Source organism: Carassius gibelio, chromosome B19, assembly GCF_023724105.1.
Source record: "Carassius gibelio isolate Cgi1373 ecotype wild population from Czech Republic chromosome B19, carGib1.2-hapl.c, whole genome shotgun sequence".
Lineage (NCBI taxonomy): Eukaryota > Metazoa > Chordata > Actinopteri > Cypriniformes > Cyprinidae > Carassius > Carassius gibelio.
This window is the reverse complement of record NC_068414.1, coordinates 25,834,832-25,855,234: the sequence shown is the minus strand read 5'-3', so window position 1 is coordinate 25,855,234 and position 20,403 is coordinate 25,834,832. Positions and strand designations below refer to the sequence as shown.

Below are 20,403 nucleotides of genomic sequence, written 5' to 3'. Positions count from 1 at the left end.
ACACAAAGAATAATAATAATTAAAAACCTTTACAATGTCATTGTGATATAGAAATGGAAAAATAAATATGGGCACAAAGATGAAAATAAGTCAATTTTTCTGAATTTGTAACTCTTGTGTTGTCCTCTGTGTATACAGTATAAGCTTTCCAACTGAAGATTCATGAGATTCATTCCTTTGAGCTATTTCAGAGAAATGGTTCATCATTGGTTTATCTACATTCTCTTTGTCAAGGTTCACTTGCACAATTCATGCCAAATTAAAAAAAAAATCTAATCATAATGTGCAAAAAAAAAAAAATTGCTTGACAGTTTATGACAACTAGATGAACAATTTTTCTTGTAATAATTTATATGATGAACTAAAGAGATGTTTTGAAGGGTAAGACTATTGCACAGGAAACTAAATAATACAATTTGAGAGACATGACATTAGCAACTGATAATTTAGGAAACCGCAGATAAATGTACATAACCAATTGCATGAATGTACTGAAGCAATTGCAACTTGTTCAAAAGAATGAGAATCTGGTTTTATGATGTGTATAAATGACTAGATGATGTGGAGGTTGTAAAAGTAGTTTTGAGAAGTTTATTTCTGATTTGAGAAATGCACCAAAGCAATTGAGAAAAACTGTAATCATATTTGAGGATTTGTTTGAATAAAAAATGTTAATAAACAGCTGCTGCTGATGCTTTTGCCTCATATTGCAACTCAACTGTTATTCATTCAAACAATAGCAGCTGTGTTTTGTTGTGAAAGCAGCTATTTACATAAATGGCAATGTAAAAAGTATGCAGATCTCCTTCCTATATACTCTATATTCTCCTATTTCTTTTCTTTTTTCTCTTACAAGTGATATGATCAGCATTTAAATTTTGAGCCAAATGTTAAGTTTGAGTGATAATGATTCATTTCAGAATGTACTTTAACAACAACTGCATGTACTCAACAAATCTATTCAAAACCGATGACCATGTTCTCCACCAAGATTTAAGATTATCCACAGAGTTTCTTGTGCTGCATTGTCATTGCAAGGCTTGACATTATGAGTTTCACAAATCTGCTTAATTGATTCATGACAGAATTTAAAAATATTTAATGTTCATTTTATGTCCTTACATATGTCCTGCGTTTATCTTACTTTTTTTTTATATTTTGGATCCAACTTTTAGATCCAACTCTCATTCATTTTTAGACACAAGGAATAACAACTACACACTACCATGAACATGCAAAAACATAGATGACTCATCGTACGGACACACACACACACACACGCACACACACACACACACACACACACATGCACATTAACAGAGTGAGCACACTGTACAGTGAGATAAATTGGTGTTTCTGAATGAGAAGACCCACTCTACCAGTCTGACAGGCTGTTTTTCTCTGTCCTCTCTTACTCTCTCATGCTCAAAGAGAAACAGAGAAAAGGCAGGGAGAGGGAGTGGTCACACAGAAAGAGAGAGATGACATACTCATCATATTTCAGCCAAGGCCTTTTTGTTTTGATGTCCATTTGAAATAAAACACCTAGAAGCAAACATTGAATGATGCACCTGTAAGCAATGCATTATGCAGGCCAGTACATCTGCAGGACAGAGCTGCATGGTGCATGTTTGAAAACTATATAAGAAATACATACACTTCTTACACTCATTTGTATACTTTTTGTAAACATTATTTTATTGCATTACATACAAAATATCAAAGCAGCATTTGCAAACTAATTATGACTTTTTTTAGGACCAACTTCACCTCTCTGAAGTATTTTTCTATATATATTGTTTATATATAATGTTTTACCCTTAATCAAATACCAGTAATGTGTGCACGGTTTATGTGTGTGTTCATTAGATTAAATTAATATTGTTAAAAAAAACATGCATGTAGGGTTATGTACTGTATATAATTTACCAAAATTTGACAATACAAAAAACTCACTTTGAGTGCATATACACAGAGTTTTGCTAGAAACAGTGTTGTGGAGCTAACAGAATTAAATAATTTAATTACAAAATAAATGTAACTAATGTTACAATTAATGAGAAAAATTGTGTACTTATAGTTATGAAAATGTGAACAATTACGAAGTGGTTACATCAGAATATTATTCATATTATTTTTATATTATTTTTATTATTTTATTTTTATTATTAATATTATATGAATATTATCACACACAGACAAATTTTATTGATTTCTTTCCAAAATTGCATTGACTGCTATGTTACGAGTTTAGGACACAGAATAGGACATGTTTATTTGATAACAGTTTTATTTCCTATTCGGGCTCATGTATGTTTTATTTTTTAAATTAACTGTTTGTTTTTTTCAAGGCACTGTTAGATGTTAGATTTCATTTTAAAAACTGTATCATAGCTATCAAAGTATATCTTATATTTTTAACCTCAAAATGAAAATCAAAAGTAAACGTACAAAGAGGTACTAAAATCGGATTTTGTGGTGGCTGTGCTTTAAATTATTATAATCTTATTTCAAGTGATAAGTCTGACAGTAATCAGTGTTGAGTACTACTGTTAAGGTAACCCTGTCTGCTTTAAATGTGGCTTGTATATGCAGTATGTATGGTTTCGATCCCTGTGGAAGAGAGGGAGTCCCCCAGTTATGCAGCAGGGCTAGTTATATGCTTAGTTAGACATTTCATGAACTCTTCCTGTACAGCCTTTCCTTCAACCTATTGTTGAATGATACTGTGGAAACCACATTCCTGGATATATTTCCTCTTTCTCATTCTCACTCTCATTCCTTCTCTTTGTTTCACTTATGGACTCAAAAAAATTGAGAAACTCTTATGAGTGACGTGCCATCTCACAGGGAGCAGAGACTATTTCAGATGGCATTCCTGGGCTTATCTTCCCGTGGAGTTTGCTGTTGCATAGAAACAAGAGTGGCATTCCTGACCGTTCCCCCTCTGACCCATCCAGTCTTCCTCTGAAACCAGGAGATTTCCATCTGTCTTTCAGATGACCCCAGCATGACCTTGCAGGCCACCCAGCATATAGAGCCTCTGCTCAGTCTCTTTAAACAGGATATTTAAGAAGCTTTTATAAAAATGCCTTATAAATTAATATTACTGGTGTGCATCTTGACACACTGACATAATTTAGGATGTGTCAGTGCAAATTATTTTCAGTTCAGATTGCTAAAACATACATTTTATTCCGGGACAAGCCTTAAGCCTTGTTTGTGAAATTGGGGGACTATAAGTTTGTTGTAATAATAATTTACCACCTTTAGATATGTATCTATTTAAATGTGTGTGTGTGTGTGTGTGTGTGTATATATATATATATATATATATATATATATATATATATATATATATACACCTGCCTTGAAAGTTTTCTACACACATCCAGTTGCAGCTGAAACAGGTAAGCAAGCAGATTTCCATTTGCAAATCTACCATTTCGGCAGTTATACTGCAAACTGATATTCAAATTTATTAATTTTCTTAAGGCTTCTATATTAGTCTATATATTAAAGCAGTGATTACTATAAATTATTGAAAAATGCTGTGGAAATGTATTAATTGTATACTCAAACATAGGTTTATCTTTCAGAAACAAATGTAATTTATATTTAATGTGTGATTGTCTTTTTGAAAGAGATTGGAAGACCTAAACTGAAAGAGATGCCTTCAAACTAATTTAAAAAACTATGTATATCTTGAAGGTTCGCAGTACATCAGCATGTGTGTAGTGAAAGTACGGGAACATTGTTGGCCAATAGTACAGCAGAAACTGGCATCAGTCCACATTTCGTTTATCTCTAAACTCTTACTTCAGGTCCAGCTGGGAGTGACAAAATGTTGCAAGACCTCAAGGGATTCCCTCCAACAATGCCAGTTCCCTGAGACTGCCTAGAAATGTAATCTGTCGTACTGATCAAAGTGATATGCGTAACACAGAGGGCTTTGATTGTTCAGCTCTTTGTCTAAATATCCTTTCCAAAGCATTCGACCAGAGTCTAATATAACTTCACACCACAGTTGTCACTGTAGTCACTGTAAAGTGGAGTCAAACATAACACAAGTCACTGTTCTGCTCATAGCCTACACACTGCATTCTATATTCATGTGGGGCTTTAAGAATGACAGTCTAGAATAATGATTCCTTTGTCATTTCTGCAACATTTTAGACGGGCATGTGGCATCACTCCACTGTTCGGTGAAGCGGGAACACTGCTCTTCTGTGTGAAGCTGACTTTGTCCAATATGAAATTGTTTTAGCTACAGCTTCGTTTAACTTCGACGTTCAGTCTATCAATAGACATTGACATAGTAGTGGAGGGTTGGGCTCGTTTGTTTAGATCACACAAGAATGCTCTCCACCTTGAAAAAAAAGAAAAAAGTTTCACCGAGGAAAAAGCGACTCGATGTTCGTTCCCAGGGCAACTACAAGCCCAACCCACCGCCATAGTAGAATTACCTGAATTCTGCTCACGTGACCGATCCCCAGGCCTTCCGACCAATCAGAAGACAGCACAGGTGCGCTCATGGTAGTTTCGGAGGTGGAATCTCAGGTACTCTTGTAAACTGCGACGACACTATAAAGTCTTTCACGTAAGTTCAAATTTTGCGTGGCATATTCAGAACCTCCTCCAGGTGATGTTGGGCAAAGGATAATGTTACGTTTTCTCACAGACTAAGATATCTATTAAGTCGAGTTATGCGCAAAACTGCGTCTCAGTGATTGAAGTCTTCGGGTACGCGGGAGTGAAAGATGATTTTCACGCACCGCGATTTCTTCTGAGGATTCAGCGTCTCTGTTGTCTCAGCACCCTTTTCATTTAGAGGAACCTCGGGCTGCGTTTATCTTGTTCTCATCACTGGTGTGCAGGTGAGTCGCTCAGGCTGATGATCTGGTTCGTTGTTGGGGGATGAATCATCACCTGTAAAAGACAGTCTGGAGCGTATGGCGCTGTAAACCTGTTCTGCATCACAGGGCAATATCCTAGGTTGTTTGTCTTGTATGACGCGAAGCTAATTTGTTTTGTACGAATTAAGTTATTTGCAAATAGGCCTAGGTTTAAAATGACATTCGTACAGAATATGACTTTAATACACATATTAGCCAATATGATAAACGTTCTTACAATTTCTGAATTTAAAGTCAATTTGATATTTTGTATGAGTGTAGAAAAATGTCAGGTGGTGTAACTGAGATTTAAAAACAACAGCAACAACAAACGTAGTAATAAAGTAATAAAACGTAGTTTCATAATATTTTAGAATGATTTATTATTATTAGGGTATTTCTTTAAAAATATGTAAAGCAATTTTAATATCAATGGTGTAATCAACATGCACGAAGCCATTTTGTTGTCATGTGACAAAACCATAAAATAGAGAGGGCCCATTTAGACCACTAGCCTATAAGATAAAATAATAGCTACTAGAAATAAAATCTGAAAGTTATTATATATATATATATATATAATATATATATATATATATATATATATATATATATATATATATATATATATATATGTGTGTGTGTGTGTGTGTGTGTGTGTGTGTGTGTGTATATGTATATTATTATTATTATTATTATGATTATTATTATTGTATTTTTTATTTTGTTTTATTTTTATTATTATTTTTTTTTTCAGAAAAGTAAAAATATAGCCTACATGTTACTCTCATGGCATGGCCTATCTCATTAAAACTGAGATTTGGAATGGTAGCCTATACAACTTTCATAATGTTAGAAATACAAAGTTTTGCCTACATTTCTAAGAACTTGACACGTGTTTTAAACTACATTTTTTAAAGAGTTCTCCATTTTGGATCTTACTTGTTATTGATCATCCCTATAAGCAAATCCATTTTTATAACATTAATGTATCCAGTGAAGGGTGGAGATATAGCCTGCCCTATGTCATAGAGTAGCCTATATTAAACCTAATCTATTACAGATATATCTCAGATTACACTGAGCTGTTGTTATTCTTGAATAGACATGTTGTGTCTATTGTTGTTCTTACGTCATAGTGACATAAGCGTGGGTTAATAGTTTACAATTAAATGGTAGGTAGCCTACACCTAAAAATAGATACAATATAGTTCTACCAGTTTTAATGTTGACGTTGTAACTTGATTGTATTGATTTATTGTCTGTTTAGTTTTAACAATGACTGAGAAAACAGCTCCCTGGTGGAGGTCTTTCGTGGGCAAGAGGAGAAAGGCAGCCAGAGAATCGGCGGCGACACTGGAGCAGGACCTCCGTAATCAGGCTTCAGCAGGGTCCACACAGCATCCCTCCGCTGAGCCGGACCAACGGCTCGCTTCACCGACACGTCCAGGGAAAGAAGAGGGCAACTGCTTACCCAGTGAGGAAACATACGACGACTCCGCTGTTCAGCCAACATTCAACGAGAGCTCCAATCGCCGCAATCTCACCGTGTCCCGCTCAGGACGCTTCAAAGAGAAACGGAAGACGCGCGTCAGTCTTCCACAGAACCACGGGGATGATGGGAAATCAGCCGACGTCCTGTCAACGCGCTGACTGCCACCTCGGTTTGGTAGAGCACTAAACACGGCACTACCTCCATTCTGACACTGTTGAACTCAATTTGTCTTATGAATGCACTTGTATGAAGTTATGAGGATAGATTTATTTTCTAATGCTGGAAATAATGACATTTCCCTGCTGAAAAAAAAGTTTCTTTATCTGGTCAGGCTAGTCTTTACATGGGTTTTGAGCACTTAATAGTAGCTGGAAGACAAACTGGCTGACCAGTCTGGGTTACTAACTAAATTATAAGATGGTTTTTTTTTTTTGGCAGCAGGGTTATTGGACATACAGCAGAATATTTTTTGTGAAGGATAAATCTTTTTTTTTTTTTTTGTCATACATAATTTGCACTGTTTTGTGATGTTATTGCAGTACTTTATGAAGGAGTGTATATTAGAAGGATTTAGCAGCAAATATTTTTAATGGTAATCAGTGTGCTGCAAGCACAGCCTTATAATGACTTGTTTTTAATGCTTGTGCATGCATGCCTTATATTTTAAAGGGGTTAGGGTGGTGGTCCTATCCGTCCAGAATCCGTATATGCCATCATAGTCATGCATCCGTCATGTCAGAAATCAAAGCCATGCGTTTCCTTGTGTAGTTTGTTTTATTGAATCCAGGACACCTTGACAGTAGTGATTCATTCTCCCACTGTAAAACAATAGTGCTACATTTTCATTGGACAAACCAAAGATTTTATTCTTATAATATTATAGTCAAGAGAAGCAAAATAACTAAACTATAAGCTGTTAGTTTAGCAAACAGTGTTTACAGTACTTAATACGAGTATATTATTGAAGACATGAGTTGAATGTGGTTATTATTCAGTCATCCTAAATTAGAATGGAACCTGATCATTCGGTTAAAAAACTGTGATCAAACTATGAGATTTAATCTGTTATTATGAGTGAAGCTGGTTGTTTGAGAAATAGGCCTCTGTTGCTTCAGATCCTTTGAGTAGGCAAGTGATGCAGAGACAGATTTGAGATTTGTGTCTATAATGAAGATTTAGACAAGATTTCCGTGCAATCAGGAGAAAATTGGAATATACTGTACTCTTTACATTAGTTTGCTAAATTTAGCTTGGGAAGGAAGTGTTACAATATCAGATTTTAAATAAACAGATGGCTTTTTCCATCTTAAACATTTATTTGTGCATGTGATGAGTTGTTGTTGCCCCTGAATGTGCTTATGTGTATGTGAGTGTTTGTTATGGGTGGGGTGAACAGACAGCAATAGGTCATTATTAGAGTTAAAGTATTTAAACTCCATCACTGTGTGCTAATGCTCGTCACCTCACCTGAGGCATTCATCTTTAACCTCATCAACCCTGTATCACAACATTCCTTACTCTTAGAAGACAAGTTTCTCAGAGAGCCAGAATGACTACATTGTCTTTCCCTAATAGTATGGAAAATATTAGATCATTTGCATGGACTTACAAACCAGAGATTATACAATCAAAGCTTGTAGAGTCATTACTGCACTGTTCACGTTGAATTAAACGCATTTTAACGTTGTTGTTTGACACACTTGTTAGTTTTTAGCAGTAGGTGATTTTATTTTCACTCAATAAAATATTCAGATACTATCTTGACCCCATTTCTGATTAAATCTGGTTTGGAGGTCATCTTTAATTAGCCATGAATCTGTATTCTGCACACACACAAACGGATCGTTTTAAAAAACTACCACTAGAGAGCGATCTGGTCGCGCGCAGCAAATAGTAAAGCCACCTGAAGCACAAAAAATAGATATGTTAAACAACTCATAAAAGCCTTAGCTTTTTGACATACTTTCTACATGCATTTTAATAAACACTCTCGGGTGTGTGAATAATATAACATATGAAACAGCCGGGCTCATGGTCAGGACCTCCTCCCACCGCGCGCGCCTGCTGTGTTGTCATTCTAGACGCAACAGGCGGACCACAGGGTGCGCGTGCTGTAGTTCGGTTCAGTTCACATATAAATACCAAAGAAGCACAGCATTTGGACAGTGTCATCACCAAGCGTTATAAGTGAGACATTTCTAGCGGATAAATTTTTACCAATTGGAGAGGACATATTTCTACAGCTTTCTTCAAGTGTTTTTAAATGACATTTCCATGCGTCACGCACTTAACGGAAAATTAGACGCGAACAGTCATCGTGAAACCCTCTGCGTCTTCCTAATTATAACACGAGCTCGCGGTCAGTAACTTTATCTGGTGGGTCAAAGGCGCGCGCTATGCGGACCCAGCCTCGCGCACCGACTGGCCTCTGACAACTTCCCTTCGTCCGTCCCCCGGAGTGACAGAAAAACGCACCGAAACTTAAGCTTTCCAACCCGCTAAGGTAAAGTAGCCTTTGAAAACTACATTACAGTAAACCAGGCTTTGCATAATACCGTTGAACCACTACCGTTATGTTTAACATATGACATTGGTTTGTGTTCTCAGCTGGACTCTGTTGGTGAGTGTCATTGACTCACAACAGCACTGACAGTGACCAGACTTAAATGTGAACAGTTTGGTCATATTTCACAACTTTTCGAATAACATAATTCAGTATCTGGATTTTTAATAGTTAGAGTGTTGTACGTTGACCTTTAAAGGGACAGTTCACCCAATAATAACAATTCTGTCGTCGTTTATTCACGCTTGTGTCGGTCCAAACCTGATACATGACTTTCTTCCTTGTGTGGAACATTAAAGAAGATATTTGAACAACAGCCGAACAGTTTTGTAGACCAGTGACGTGCAGTTACAAATAAAAATAATTTCTCGAAATATATTAGTTTACGGTCCACAGAAAGAATAAATTCATACAGGTTTGTACAGAAACGAGGGTGAATAAGTGATGATATAATTTAAATTTCTGGGTCATCTATCCCTTTAAGGAATATTTACAAACCTATTTATTTTCATATGAATTATTAATTTAAATAACAATTTAATACTTTTAACTCTCTCACACTGTTCTTAACATAGCAGGCTATTAAAGTTTAATGTTATGTTATAAAATTAACGTGAAATGAATGAAATATATAAACAGAAAACAGAATCTTTAAACAGAATACAAATCATTCACAAGTGTTATGATTAGCATCAGCCAGATATTATACAGCATGTCTCTACAGGTGGATAAAAATGTTTCCACATGGGTGGAGCACAACATTATGTGTCAACATCTCCATGGGAAAGCTGTTAATGGGACTCTAGGGAAAGACAGAGTTAAGGTTGTTAAGAGTTAAGAGCTATGCTGCTGGATGAAATATAACCCACAAGATCTTGGACACTCATATCATGAAAGAGGCCAAAAGATGAATGGTTGAATTCTTAATGTGACTCGCGAATAATGTTGCGTTTCTATTTATTTAATCATCTGTAAATGTGAAATTAATTTAATAATAGAATTTCCTGATGCTTGAACTTGTCCATTTGTCCTTTTCCTTCATGGAGCAATACCACAATAACAATGTTTCTCTGTTTTGGCAAGAATAAAAATTCCTTATAATTAACATATTAACTAAATTCCTTCTACATTTCTCAGCTGTATTTAGCGGGTTTCTTTTCCTCACACAGTAGCTCTGATTGGCAACAGAGGTTGAGCAGCTCTACTTCTCAAACAACAGACTCCATTGTTGTCTCCGGAGCTCTCCGGCTCTTGATAAGGTTGCCACTTTACTCTGATCTGAGATCATTTGTATGCCTGTTCCTTTTAAAAGCCAAGTTCAGGGTTTTGTATGTTAGAGAGGGCCCTAGTTCAGTGTTAAATGCAGTTTCTTCAAAAGATGATCTTTGCAACCTCTCACTGGCCATTGTGGAAGCAGGAGATTGGCTTTCCTAAAAGAGAAGGGAGGGTTCCTGTTGGGTGCATCTTGTGATGGACAAGCTTCCTGCCAAGAGAAACATGTACTGTAGACTTGTGGAGAGAGAGAGGGGTGTGGGGAGATTGCTTTCTCATGTTGAAACCACAGTGAAGTGCTGAAAAGTTCTTGGTGTTCTTTAACACTTTTGTTTAGCCGGAGCTCTAAATGTAAGTCAGCGTTTACTAAATACATTTACAACTAGTTTAATTTTTGTTATAAGTTGTTATAAGTAAAATATATGTTATAAGTAAAACCTGAATTTAGAAATGTAAATCAAGTGTATCTAAACATTATGTGTGGGCTTATTAATTTAATTCAGTATACTTTAATTTATTATTTATTAATCCAAATTCCTATAATTAACTATTAATTTAGTTTAATTATAATATACATTCAAATATCTCTTATCTATATTAAGGCCTTAATTTAGTTCTATATAATTTAATGTTATATTTATTAATGCAAATACCTAAAATTAAACTATTCATTTATTTTAATTATACATTTAAATATCTCTTTTCTTTATTAAGATCTTTAGTAATATGTTTAGTAATATCTTAGCTATTAAATTTGTTTAATTATAATAATTTAAATATCTGCCTGAGAGGTCAAATAGTGCACTCAATGTCAAATAGTGCACATAGTACAATACAGAGTGTCTCACTGTCTGTGTTTTAATATGTGACTGTTTTTTCAGGTTCCCTAGCAATGCCTGTCCCTCCTCCTCCACCTCCCCCAGCTCCACCTCCTGCACCTCCTGCACAAGTGAAATCCGTGCACACACACACTCACAGATAGCTATTATTGTAATATAGTTAATCAGAATGAGTGTATAATTTCTCTTTTTTGCCATCTGTCTGTTTCTTTCTCTCTCTGTCTCTTTCTCTTTGTTTCTGTCAAGCAGTTACTGCTGGCAACCACCTGGCTAGATGTGCATTATTAATTAGAGATAAAATTACACTCCAAGGCATATACAGTACAGGTGTCACATGTTCAGATTTGGCTTTCTGTTTGAATGCATGTGCACACAAATGACATCTTTGAAAACATTTAAAACCAACATTAAATGGATAGTTTACCCAGTAATGAACATTACGAATCATTTACTCACCATTTTAAACCTGTTTGACTTTTTTATTTTGTAAAACACAAAAGAAGGTATTTAAAAAATGTCCATACCTTGATGTTGTTGTTTTGGACTCGATGACTCATTATATGGACAAAAACAGCTGAAACATTCTTCAAGATAGCTTTTCAACACTTTATAAATCTTGTAGTTTTCTAGATCACATGTTATGCCATTGAAGTCATTTTACAATTCAGTGCCTAATTAGATTAGACTTTTATTTTTTGGCCAGTTTGAGTTTTGTTTTGGTATATTATAGATACTGCAATAAAAACCATACCAGAAAGAAACTAATGGCACAGTGAAACTCATTAGAACTGCATAACATTCAGAAGTTGCAATTTTACACTCTTTCTTATAGTCACGGACAGACCCTCCTAAAATCCAGCGTTCAGAGGGTGGAGGTCGCAGTGCGCTCCTTTCCGACATTCAGAAGGGGACGAGGCTGAAAAAGGTCACACAGGTCAATGACCGAAGCACACCATTCCTTGACAGTAAGTCAAAATCAAATGTATTAAAGTAAACTCAATTCTTTAACACTGATCAGGTGAAATGAGTCACCTAGCAACACTCTTATCTGTTTGCAAGCATGGGAAATATGAATACTAAAGTGATACTATTTCAGGTTAATTTCCTGATTACCTGATTTGGCAGTCCAAAATTCATATCTGCTGTATGGTGGCAACACTGGAATGTTGTTTATTAAAGTAACCAGAGCTACCAGCATTGCATTTTCAGTGTTTGTTTATTGAGAATGAGTGTCGTGACAGCATGAAACCCTGTATTAAATTACTCTCTCATGAAAACGAAATTGAAGGAGTTTGAGAAACAGTACAAAAGAATAAGTATGAGGAGAAAAACAGGAGTCAGAGGAAGTCTGAATGGCTGATAAGTTGTAAGGACTTATCAGTGGCAGAGCTATATTTGAACTCGAGGTCCATAGCCATTGGGTTCTCACACTTCAATGCACTCATGTGCACACTAAGACACATAGGCTTTCTGTATATGGAAATGCATTGCAGCAGATAAAGGGCCATGACCCCAGGAAGTGCTAGAATGACGATCACACAGAAAGTGGGGTGGGGGTTCTCATCTTCCTCATTTTTAAAACGGACAGCAGTATTTTCTAGAGCCTGACCGATATATCATTTTGCCAATATTATCGGCCGATATATTCCCGTCGCGATATATTGTTTTGGTCGAATATGCTGCCGATATACTGACAATATGATTTTTTTTTACAGAACATATAATGCAGATAAAATGCTTGAAATTGTGTAATTACTGAATTTGTCCAGCAGAGCGCCTCTCATTGTTTGCTGCTGATGTCCTGGATGAAACGCTTTAGAGTGTCTATGGAAAACCATCCAAACTTTGAATGGCCATATCTCTGTAATGGCGTGGCGAATAAGATCACTCCCACATCGATAGCCCCTGGGTTTAGGGAGGTACGGGTGGTTAAATTCATGGTCTGGTGCCAACCAATCTAGTGATCCCGGGGGGTTATTGATGCGCGGAGGGTGGCTTTCGAGAGGGCTCCTCGAGCTGAAGTGATCCCCCGAATTTGGTGAAGAACCGCCATCGCATTCGCAAGAAAGTGACACTAGTCAACACTTTTACTTTAGTAAGGAGTTCTCTTGTTCAGGCAGCATTCAAGCATTGTCTTATTCGACTGTAAGTGCCCTGTGAAGTGGACTTCATATGAAATTAAGCCATGATTCCAGTACGTACACATTGCAAGTCTTCTGTACCTTATTTACAGAGGTATATTATGTCCCACTTATTTAGTAAGGTTCGTCTTTGTGTGAAGACAAACGAGTGCCGTTCCGTGAATGAATGTTCCAAAGTGAAATTAACTTCAATGGAATAAAGTTGAATCGAACTGATATGAATTAAAGTTGAATAAACTTCAGCTTCACTGTTCACTGGACTGATGTCAGACTAATTTTGGATAATAAAGTTTATTGTTAAATTGTTAAATGTCCAGCCTCCATTACATATCTCTGTCACGTAATTTATGTACGTTAAGTACAGTATATATATTCAGTTTATGTATATACCGTACTCTTAGGGCAAAAAATTTTTTTTCTAATTGGCTCAAGTTAAAAAATATACCCTCATTTTGTAAAAATCTAATATTTTTTGTAATATACACAAAGAATATCGGCTGATATATTGATATCTGCCTTTTTCCCTTCCCTAATATCGTTATCGGGCCCCAACAAAAAAAAAACTCATATCGGTCAGGCTTTAGTATTCTTTGTGCTCAATAAATGCTATGTTCATTCAAAAGTTTAGGGGGGTGCTATATAAAAATGGTTGTAATTCCTAAGGATTTTATGTTATATTTTTGTTCAACCCCTTGAATTAAAACTTAAAGTCTGCACTTCAATCACATCTTGATTGTTTTATTTCAAATCCATTGTAGTGGTGTATAGAGGCAAAAAGCACAAAAACTGTCAGTGTCTGAATACTTCCGGACCTGACTGTATATGTATAATAGAGTGAAAATGATCTACTTGGTGAAATCACAGTAAGCATAATAATGTGTGTATTTGCAGAACCTAAAGTGAACAGTGTGGATGGCAGTGGAAGAAATGTGGCTGCTGGAAACTCTATAAACACAGCAGGATCTGCTCCATCTGCAGTGGGTCCAACTCTGGGTGGGCTTTTTGCTGGGGGATTTCCTGTACTCAAACCAGTCGGACAAAGAGACAAGCAGCCACAACACAACACGGGTATTGAAGTCAGATCTGTTTTTCTCATGATTTGTATTTTTTTTTTTAGTGTTGGACAAATTATGAATGACTTTCTGATATGGCTTGTTTGTGTTTCAGTGTCTCGCTCCGGCTCCACCGCCAGCCTGAAGCAGCCTCTCTGGAACCCTCCATCACAGGGAGATGGGTTCAGAGGAAGCGCCCCTGATCTTTCCCCCTCCCACAAACCTTTGGAAAGAGCCTCCTCACTGTCTAAAACTCGGCCTATTTCCTCATACACAGCCCCTCCCTCCCCAAGCCAAACTTCACATCCATGTTTCAAACTTTCATCTACTCCACCTTCCTCTGCCCCTCCACCTCCTCCTCCTCCTCAGGAGCGGCCCAGTAACAGACCACCTCCTCTCCCCACCTGCCCGCCCCCGCCCCCTCCTCCTCAAACGGCCAAACCCACTTGGTTACCGGTCCAATCACACTCCATTCCCATGCCTACGACTCCGCCTCCTCCACTGCCTCCCTCAGTTCCTGCGTATTCACTTCCTGACAGATCATCTGGGGTCTTCTACCCTCCGCCCCCTCCACCTCCTCCATCAGTCCCTCCATCCTCTCTTCCTGATAGGTCATCTGGGGTCTTCTACCCTCCACCTCCTCCTCCACCAGCTCCGTCCTCATTCTCTAACAGATCATCTGGAGTCTTCCCTCCACCCCCTTCTCCGGGGGCATTAGAAATGAAGGATAGTCCTTTAGGGCCTCCTCCTCCACCACCTCCTCCTCTTCCTGCTTCGCTTGCATGCAGTCACCCTTCCTCAGCACCGCCTCCGTTACCTCAGAAAGTACCTCCCATGCCTTCACCCACATACAGGCCCAGCGTACCACCTTTGCCACCATCTTACCCCTGTACCGCCCCCAGTAGACGACCCCCTGCAGTGCCACGTTTTGCAGGTATATGACTTTTATATATTAAAATGTTAATACATTTTGAAAATATACAGTATTTTCCGCACTATAAGGCGCACCGGATTATAAGGCGTACCTTCAATGAATGGCCTATTTTAAAACCGTTTTCATATATAGGGCGCACTGGATTATAAGGCGCATAGAATATAAAATACTGCAGTCAAATGTTGGACTGGGTCCACTAGGTGGAGCTGTGCTAAAGGGAATGTCAACATTTTGAAAGACAGTCTTGATCCATATATAAGGCGCTCCGGATTATAAGGCGCACTGTGGTTTTTTGAGAAAATTAAAGGCTTTTAAGTGCGCCTTATAGTGCGGAAAATACGGTAATTTATTCCTGTGATGGCAAAGCTGATTTTTCAGCAGTTCCTTTAGCAGCAAAGTCAGTCACAATCCCAGTCAGTCGCCATAGTTCTAATACTAGACTGAGGCTACCTTTCCTCCACTTCTCCCCAACGTGATGTCATCAACAAATTGCGTAAAAAAAAAAAAAAAACGTTAATACCAAAAAAGTAAAAAACTGGTCTTTAAGACCATTTTTGAGACATTTTAACAATGATATAAATATCTTGAATGATGTATGTATCCATTAATCGACAGTGGTGGTTAACCTGCAACATGGGCTTTAATATATATGTGGAAATGTATTTTTTATAAGGATTCACTGATGAATAGAACATTTAAAAGAACAGCATTTACTTAAATAGGAATATTTGTAACATTATAAATGTCCTTACTGTCACTTCTGATCAGTGTAATGCATCCTTGCTCAAATTTATTTTTAAAAGTGCAATTACTGTACAATAAAACAAGATTCCATGAAATTTTATATATTAACTAATGGGACTTTATTATATATTTTATATTATGTATAAATATTAGAAGAAAAACTTATATTAGATGAACTAATCAGTCATTTATTAAAATTTTTGGATTGATAGGTGCTCCACGGATGGCTCCACCCCCTGCTCCCCCTGCTCGGTCTCCTAACACTGAACTCTCCAGTAGGTTCCCACCCCCTCCTCCTCTCCCACTGTCAGCTCCGCCCAGCACAGTACGCAACGGACACCTGCACAGCTTAGGTGAGACTGCAGGCTGTCATTGATGATGAAGCTAAAGGTCTAAATGGGCTATTATTACCATCTGATGAATAGCAACAAGCAGTAAAACTAGAAATGAACTGCGACTTTGATTTTTTGCATGTGTATTGGTATGTTTGTGCCAACACTTTAATTTAACATAGAATTTTTTTTTTTAGATGACTTCGAATCTAAGTTTCATTTTCATCCTATTGAGGACTTCCCCCCTCCTGAAGAGTTCAGGCCCTTCCCACGTACTTACCCCAGCAAGGAGAACAGAGGTACAACAACCTCTTTGTATGTGAGAGTGTATGCGAGGAAAGGTCACATTTCTGATCATTTAGACACGTTTGAGGCAGATTTATACAACTGTATAAACAACTACATGTATAAAGTAGCCTAAAATTAGAGGGGCAAAAAAAGCAAGTGATAATAGTATGAGAGAATATTTTGGTATCAATGTATTTGATTTTAACACCTTTTTAAGTATATAGGCTTATGATTCTCACACAGTGATGAACTTAGTAAAGATTTTTTTTTTAAATAAATTAAAATAATAATAAATTTAATAAATTTAAAATATATATATTATAATTTTTTAATATTATCACATTAAATGATTAATCTCACATTAAATTTATCAAAATTGATGGTAAAGATTTGTTAAAAATATTTCTATTTCGAATAAATTCTGTTCCTTAGAAATTCCTATTCACCAAAAAATATGTATCTTGGGTTCCACAAAAATATTAAGCAGCACAAGTGTTTTCAACAATGATAATATAAAAAAATGTTTCCAGAGCAGCAAACATTACAATGTAAAGTATATTTAAAATAGAAATCAAGTCACGCAGGTACTGGGCTATGCCGCAGTGGCTGTCCTCCATACAGGTCTAAAACAGTCTGAATATATTTTTATATTTATATTTATATTTTATATTAATAAATTATATTTATTTTTTATAAAAAATACAGACTTGGTGATTATTAGGGACTGAAAACATCTTACCAACCACAAACTTTTGAATGGTGGTGTATACTGTCTGTCTACAAGTCTCTGTTTCAGTGTTAACAGTTTGTTTCAAGTTCCAGTTATTATCAGATCCAGGATGAAACAATTGTGCATACAAAACTGAAAATAAATAGTTTTATCAATTCCTCAGTTGATCTGTTTCATTTAAAAACAAGGAAACTCTGAAACTAAATCTAGGATGACCTGTCTTATTGAAAATGAACTCTTCCTGTTTGTTTTCACAGTCAACCCACAACCTCCTGCCATGAGGACTCATTTAAGATGAAGTTTGGTGCTAACCTTCTGCAGGACATATTTTAAGCCTCAATCTCACCGTCAGTGAAGAACAGCAGCCAAATCTGAAGGTCAAATCATCACAACTGCATTATCTGTAAAAACATTTAAAGTTTGATGTAAAACTAATATAATATATATTGTCATCCACATTTCAAGAGATTCCCTATTACAGCTGCAGCCATGTTAAAACCCCTGATTCTTTTCAAAAGTGTTTACCTATCTAATTAATTTCCTTCAGTCAATAATAATAAGTGTTTTAACATTTAATATGTTTATTATGCCTTATAATTTTGCTTATCATACCTAGCATTTATTAATTATCCTAACAGGATAATAACAACTAACAGAAAAAAAAATGTAGATTAAAATATGCCTTAACAAAATATGGCAAAAGAAAAAATCTGTGCATACAGATTAGAGTAGTCTTGTGGTCATTACTGTTTCAGTTTTTGTAAAAGAGAAGAAAGTTAACCACTAAGAGTAAAGCCGTGTTTAAGGCTTAAGGTGAACAGAATAAATGGTTCAAATGGATGCAACTATGAATGGAAAAGTAAATGAAGTTACATTTCTAAATCTTGTGAGTTTATTAGACAATATTCTTGTGGCTGCTGGAGCCCTTTGTTACTAACTTTTCATCTAACTCATCAAATCAAGACTTTCTACACCAAAGAAAAAATACTCTTTGTTTTTCCTCATTCTATGCTTCATTTTGAAATCTGTCTGTATTTGAAATCTGTGCCAGTATGAAATGCTGTATTAAAGCTCTGAATCAAGAGGAAGGACACATGTGAGACACTGGGAAACAGTGCCACTCACTGGACATGCTTCTAATTTATTGCTCTGACTGAATAATTCATCATTTAACCCAAATAAACATTACAACATACTTGTTTCTGTGAAAAATAACCAATTAGAGAATTATTAGCTGTATTCTCATTAAAGTTTTGTTCAATAAAAAAAAAAAAATACCTGAAATACCAGTTTTAAGAGTACATGCTTTACAAGGCACATACCAGCAAAATACTGCTACATCTCATGGGAACAAGATCATGATATACATACAGAAACATGCACAGACCTAATCATGCATTTGCAATACCAAACAAATAAATAAGTTATATATAAACATATTATACATTCATTTAAATAATGTCTTTTCATTACACAACTCCTAAAACATTTATCCACTAGCTCAGCTGCCATTCAAAACATACTAGCAGCATCAACAAGCAGTACTACAAATAGTACCGTACCCACTGAGTTGAGCCTTATAACGTGTGTGTGTCTGGAGTGTGAGGGAGGTGATGGAGACAGAGGAGCCAAATCCTCTCAGATCATCTGCTAAATACTCTTGATCTCAGCTGGCTCTCCCTCATATCTGTCTGTGTGTGTGTGTGTGTGTGTCAGTGTGAATGTGTGACTTCTGTAGGCCTCAGGTCCTGTATTTACAGCCGGTTGAGTCGATGAAACAGGAGTCGGTGCACCTGAGCTGCCCAAAGGTGCTATTTGTACAAAAAGATAAGAAAAGATCCCTTTAACATCCATCATATTGGGTGTTGACATAAAATACTTTTTGGAAGCTGACATGTCCTGCGGCGTGACAGGCTGTACTCAGTCTAAAACTATTTTAAAAGGATTTGCCATGCAAAAATGTTTTCTTTAACTCTATACAATTCAATATAATTACACATTAAAATAATAATAATTAAATATAAAATAATTAAACAATAATAATGGTAAAGTTCAGCTTCACATTTCTGTTGATTGCAAACAAAGTCTGCCCAAATCCAACCACTTTAAATATGCACATGAATGTGTGTGTGTGTGTGTTTATGTGTGTGTGTGTGTGCGTGCGTGTGTGTGTGTGAGTGTGTGTGCGTGCTTGTGGTGTGGTGTGCATACCCGGGCAGATATGATTTGCATGTCTGGTAGCCGAAGTCCTTCCCATCGCACTCCTCTACACCCTCATTACGATATCCATCGCCGCAGTACGCCTTTTTACAGCCTACACACAGAGACAGAGATAAAGAACAGGAAAGAGACAGACGTGGAGTGAGTGAAGAGTGAACAGAAAGAAGACTGATAAGACTAATGAATGACCAACAGACTAATCCAAGAAATATAAATCAAGTATAAATCTAAATATTCCTAAAAAAAAAAAGATACATTTATCACTAAATCATTTATGTTTAGGCATTTTATTTATTCAGAATGTGGTTGTCTCTGTGATCATGTGACTCACCTACACAGTCATCCGTAATAACCTTGTTTCCATCGTCGCATTCTTCCCCGTTGAGTTCCTGCACCTCTCCATCACCGCAGACTCCATTCTCATCCCTCATCCTCTCGGTCGCCTGGAGCGGCATCAGCTGAAATACAAATAACTTGCTCCTGTTCCCAAAATACTAGTATGGCTGCATGTTTCATAGCAGTGTACTCAAAATGACCTTGTACCTGAATGGGCTTCCATCCATTTTCATCTCTGAAGTAAAGAGACCTCTGATCTTTCCTGAAGGCAAGTGTGTTATCTTCCTGGAGACCTTTTAGCTCTTCCTCACTGCCCACAACGAATATCTGAGCAGGAAACATAAACTGATCAAGAAGCAGATATAAACACTGAACAAACAGGATTATTGATTCCATTAGAAACACGCAAATTAAATTTGATCTTATGTCAAATTTGGCTTGTTGAGTGGTTTACCCAGAATAATCATAAAACCCAAAATCATCTAGAATTCCGCACAATGAAAATAGCAGGCAGTGGAATGGGGAAAGGTCTCTTTATTATCTTACAATCAATTTACTATTC

General features: G+C 36.6%; 3 protein-coding genes across 6 annotated transcripts in view; 2 read left to right on the top strand and 1 right to left on the bottom strand.

Annotated features, from left to right (window-relative positions):
• Positions 1–6,173: 6,173 nt before the first annotated feature.
• Positions 6,174–6,548, top strand: LOC127979622 (proline-rich protein 15). Its single transcript, XM_052585203.1, has one exon. It carries the CDS (start codon positions 6,174–6,176, stop codon positions 6,546–6,548), a length of 375 nt encoding a protein of 124 aa, XP_052441163.1.
• Positions 6,549–8,469: 1,921 nt separating this feature from the next.
• Positions 8,470–17,952, top strand: wipf3 (WAS/WASL interacting protein family member 3). Of its 3 annotated transcripts, XM_052585044.1 has the most exons (9): positions 8,470–8,893; positions 10,123–10,212; positions 11,107–11,174; positions 11,897–12,029; positions 14,097–14,273; positions 14,373–15,191; positions 16,148–16,288; positions 16,465–16,566; positions 17,543–17,952. In XM_052585044.1, exons 3-9 carry the CDS (start codon positions 11,118–11,120, stop codon positions 17,581–17,583), a joined length of 1,470 nt encoding a protein of 489 aa, XP_052441004.1. In that variant the 5' UTR covers positions 8,470–8,893; positions 10,123–10,212; positions 11,107–11,117; the 3' UTR covers positions 17,584–17,952. The 3 variants fall into 3 exon arrangements, with proteins under 3 accessions (XP_052441004.1, XP_052441001.1, XP_052441003.1); XM_052585041.1 differs by lacking the exon at positions 10,123–10,212 and having other exon boundaries at positions 8,471–8,893; XM_052585043.1 differs by lacking the exons at positions 8,470–8,893; positions 10,123–10,212 and adding an exon at positions 10,246–10,576.
• Positions 17,953–18,385: 433 nt separating this feature from the next.
• Positions 18,386–20,403, bottom strand: part of wu:fc38h03 (acetylcholinesterase collagenic tail peptide) — an 8,937-nt gene continuing 6,919 nt past the window's right edge. For both annotated transcript variants that reach the window (XM_052585046.1, XM_052585045.1), the window contains exons 14-17: positions 20,049–20,168; positions 19,837–19,963; positions 19,497–19,599; positions 18,386–19,096 (exon numbers count right to left, since the gene is read on the bottom strand). In XM_052585046.1, coding sequence (XP_052441006.1) covers positions 19,027–19,096; positions 19,497–19,599; positions 19,837–19,963; positions 20,049–20,168 — 420 coding nt within the window. In that variant the 3' untranslated portion in view covers positions 18,386–19,026. The remainder of the gene's footprint in view (positions 19,097–19,496; positions 19,600–19,836; positions 19,964–20,048; positions 20,169–20,403) is intronic.

Bases quoted from the DNA above. Each gene is read 5' to 3' on its own strand.
- LOC127979622 (XM_052585203.1), top strand. From the start codon at position 6,174: ATGACTGAGAAAACAGCTCCCTGGTGGAGGTCTTTCGTGGGCAAGAGG.
- wipf3 (XM_052585044.1), top strand. From the start codon at position 11,118: ATGCCTGTCCCTCCTCCTCCACCTCCCCCAGCTCCACCTCCTGCACCT. The intron at 12,030-14,096 runs GTAAGTCAAAAT...GTGTATTTGCAG, and splicing joins AAGCACACCATTCCTTGACA to AACCTAAAGTGAACAGTGTG. The intron at 15,192-16,147 runs GTATATGACTTT...TTGGATTGATAG, and splicing joins TGCAGTGCCACGTTTTGCAG to GTGCTCCACGGATGGCTCCA.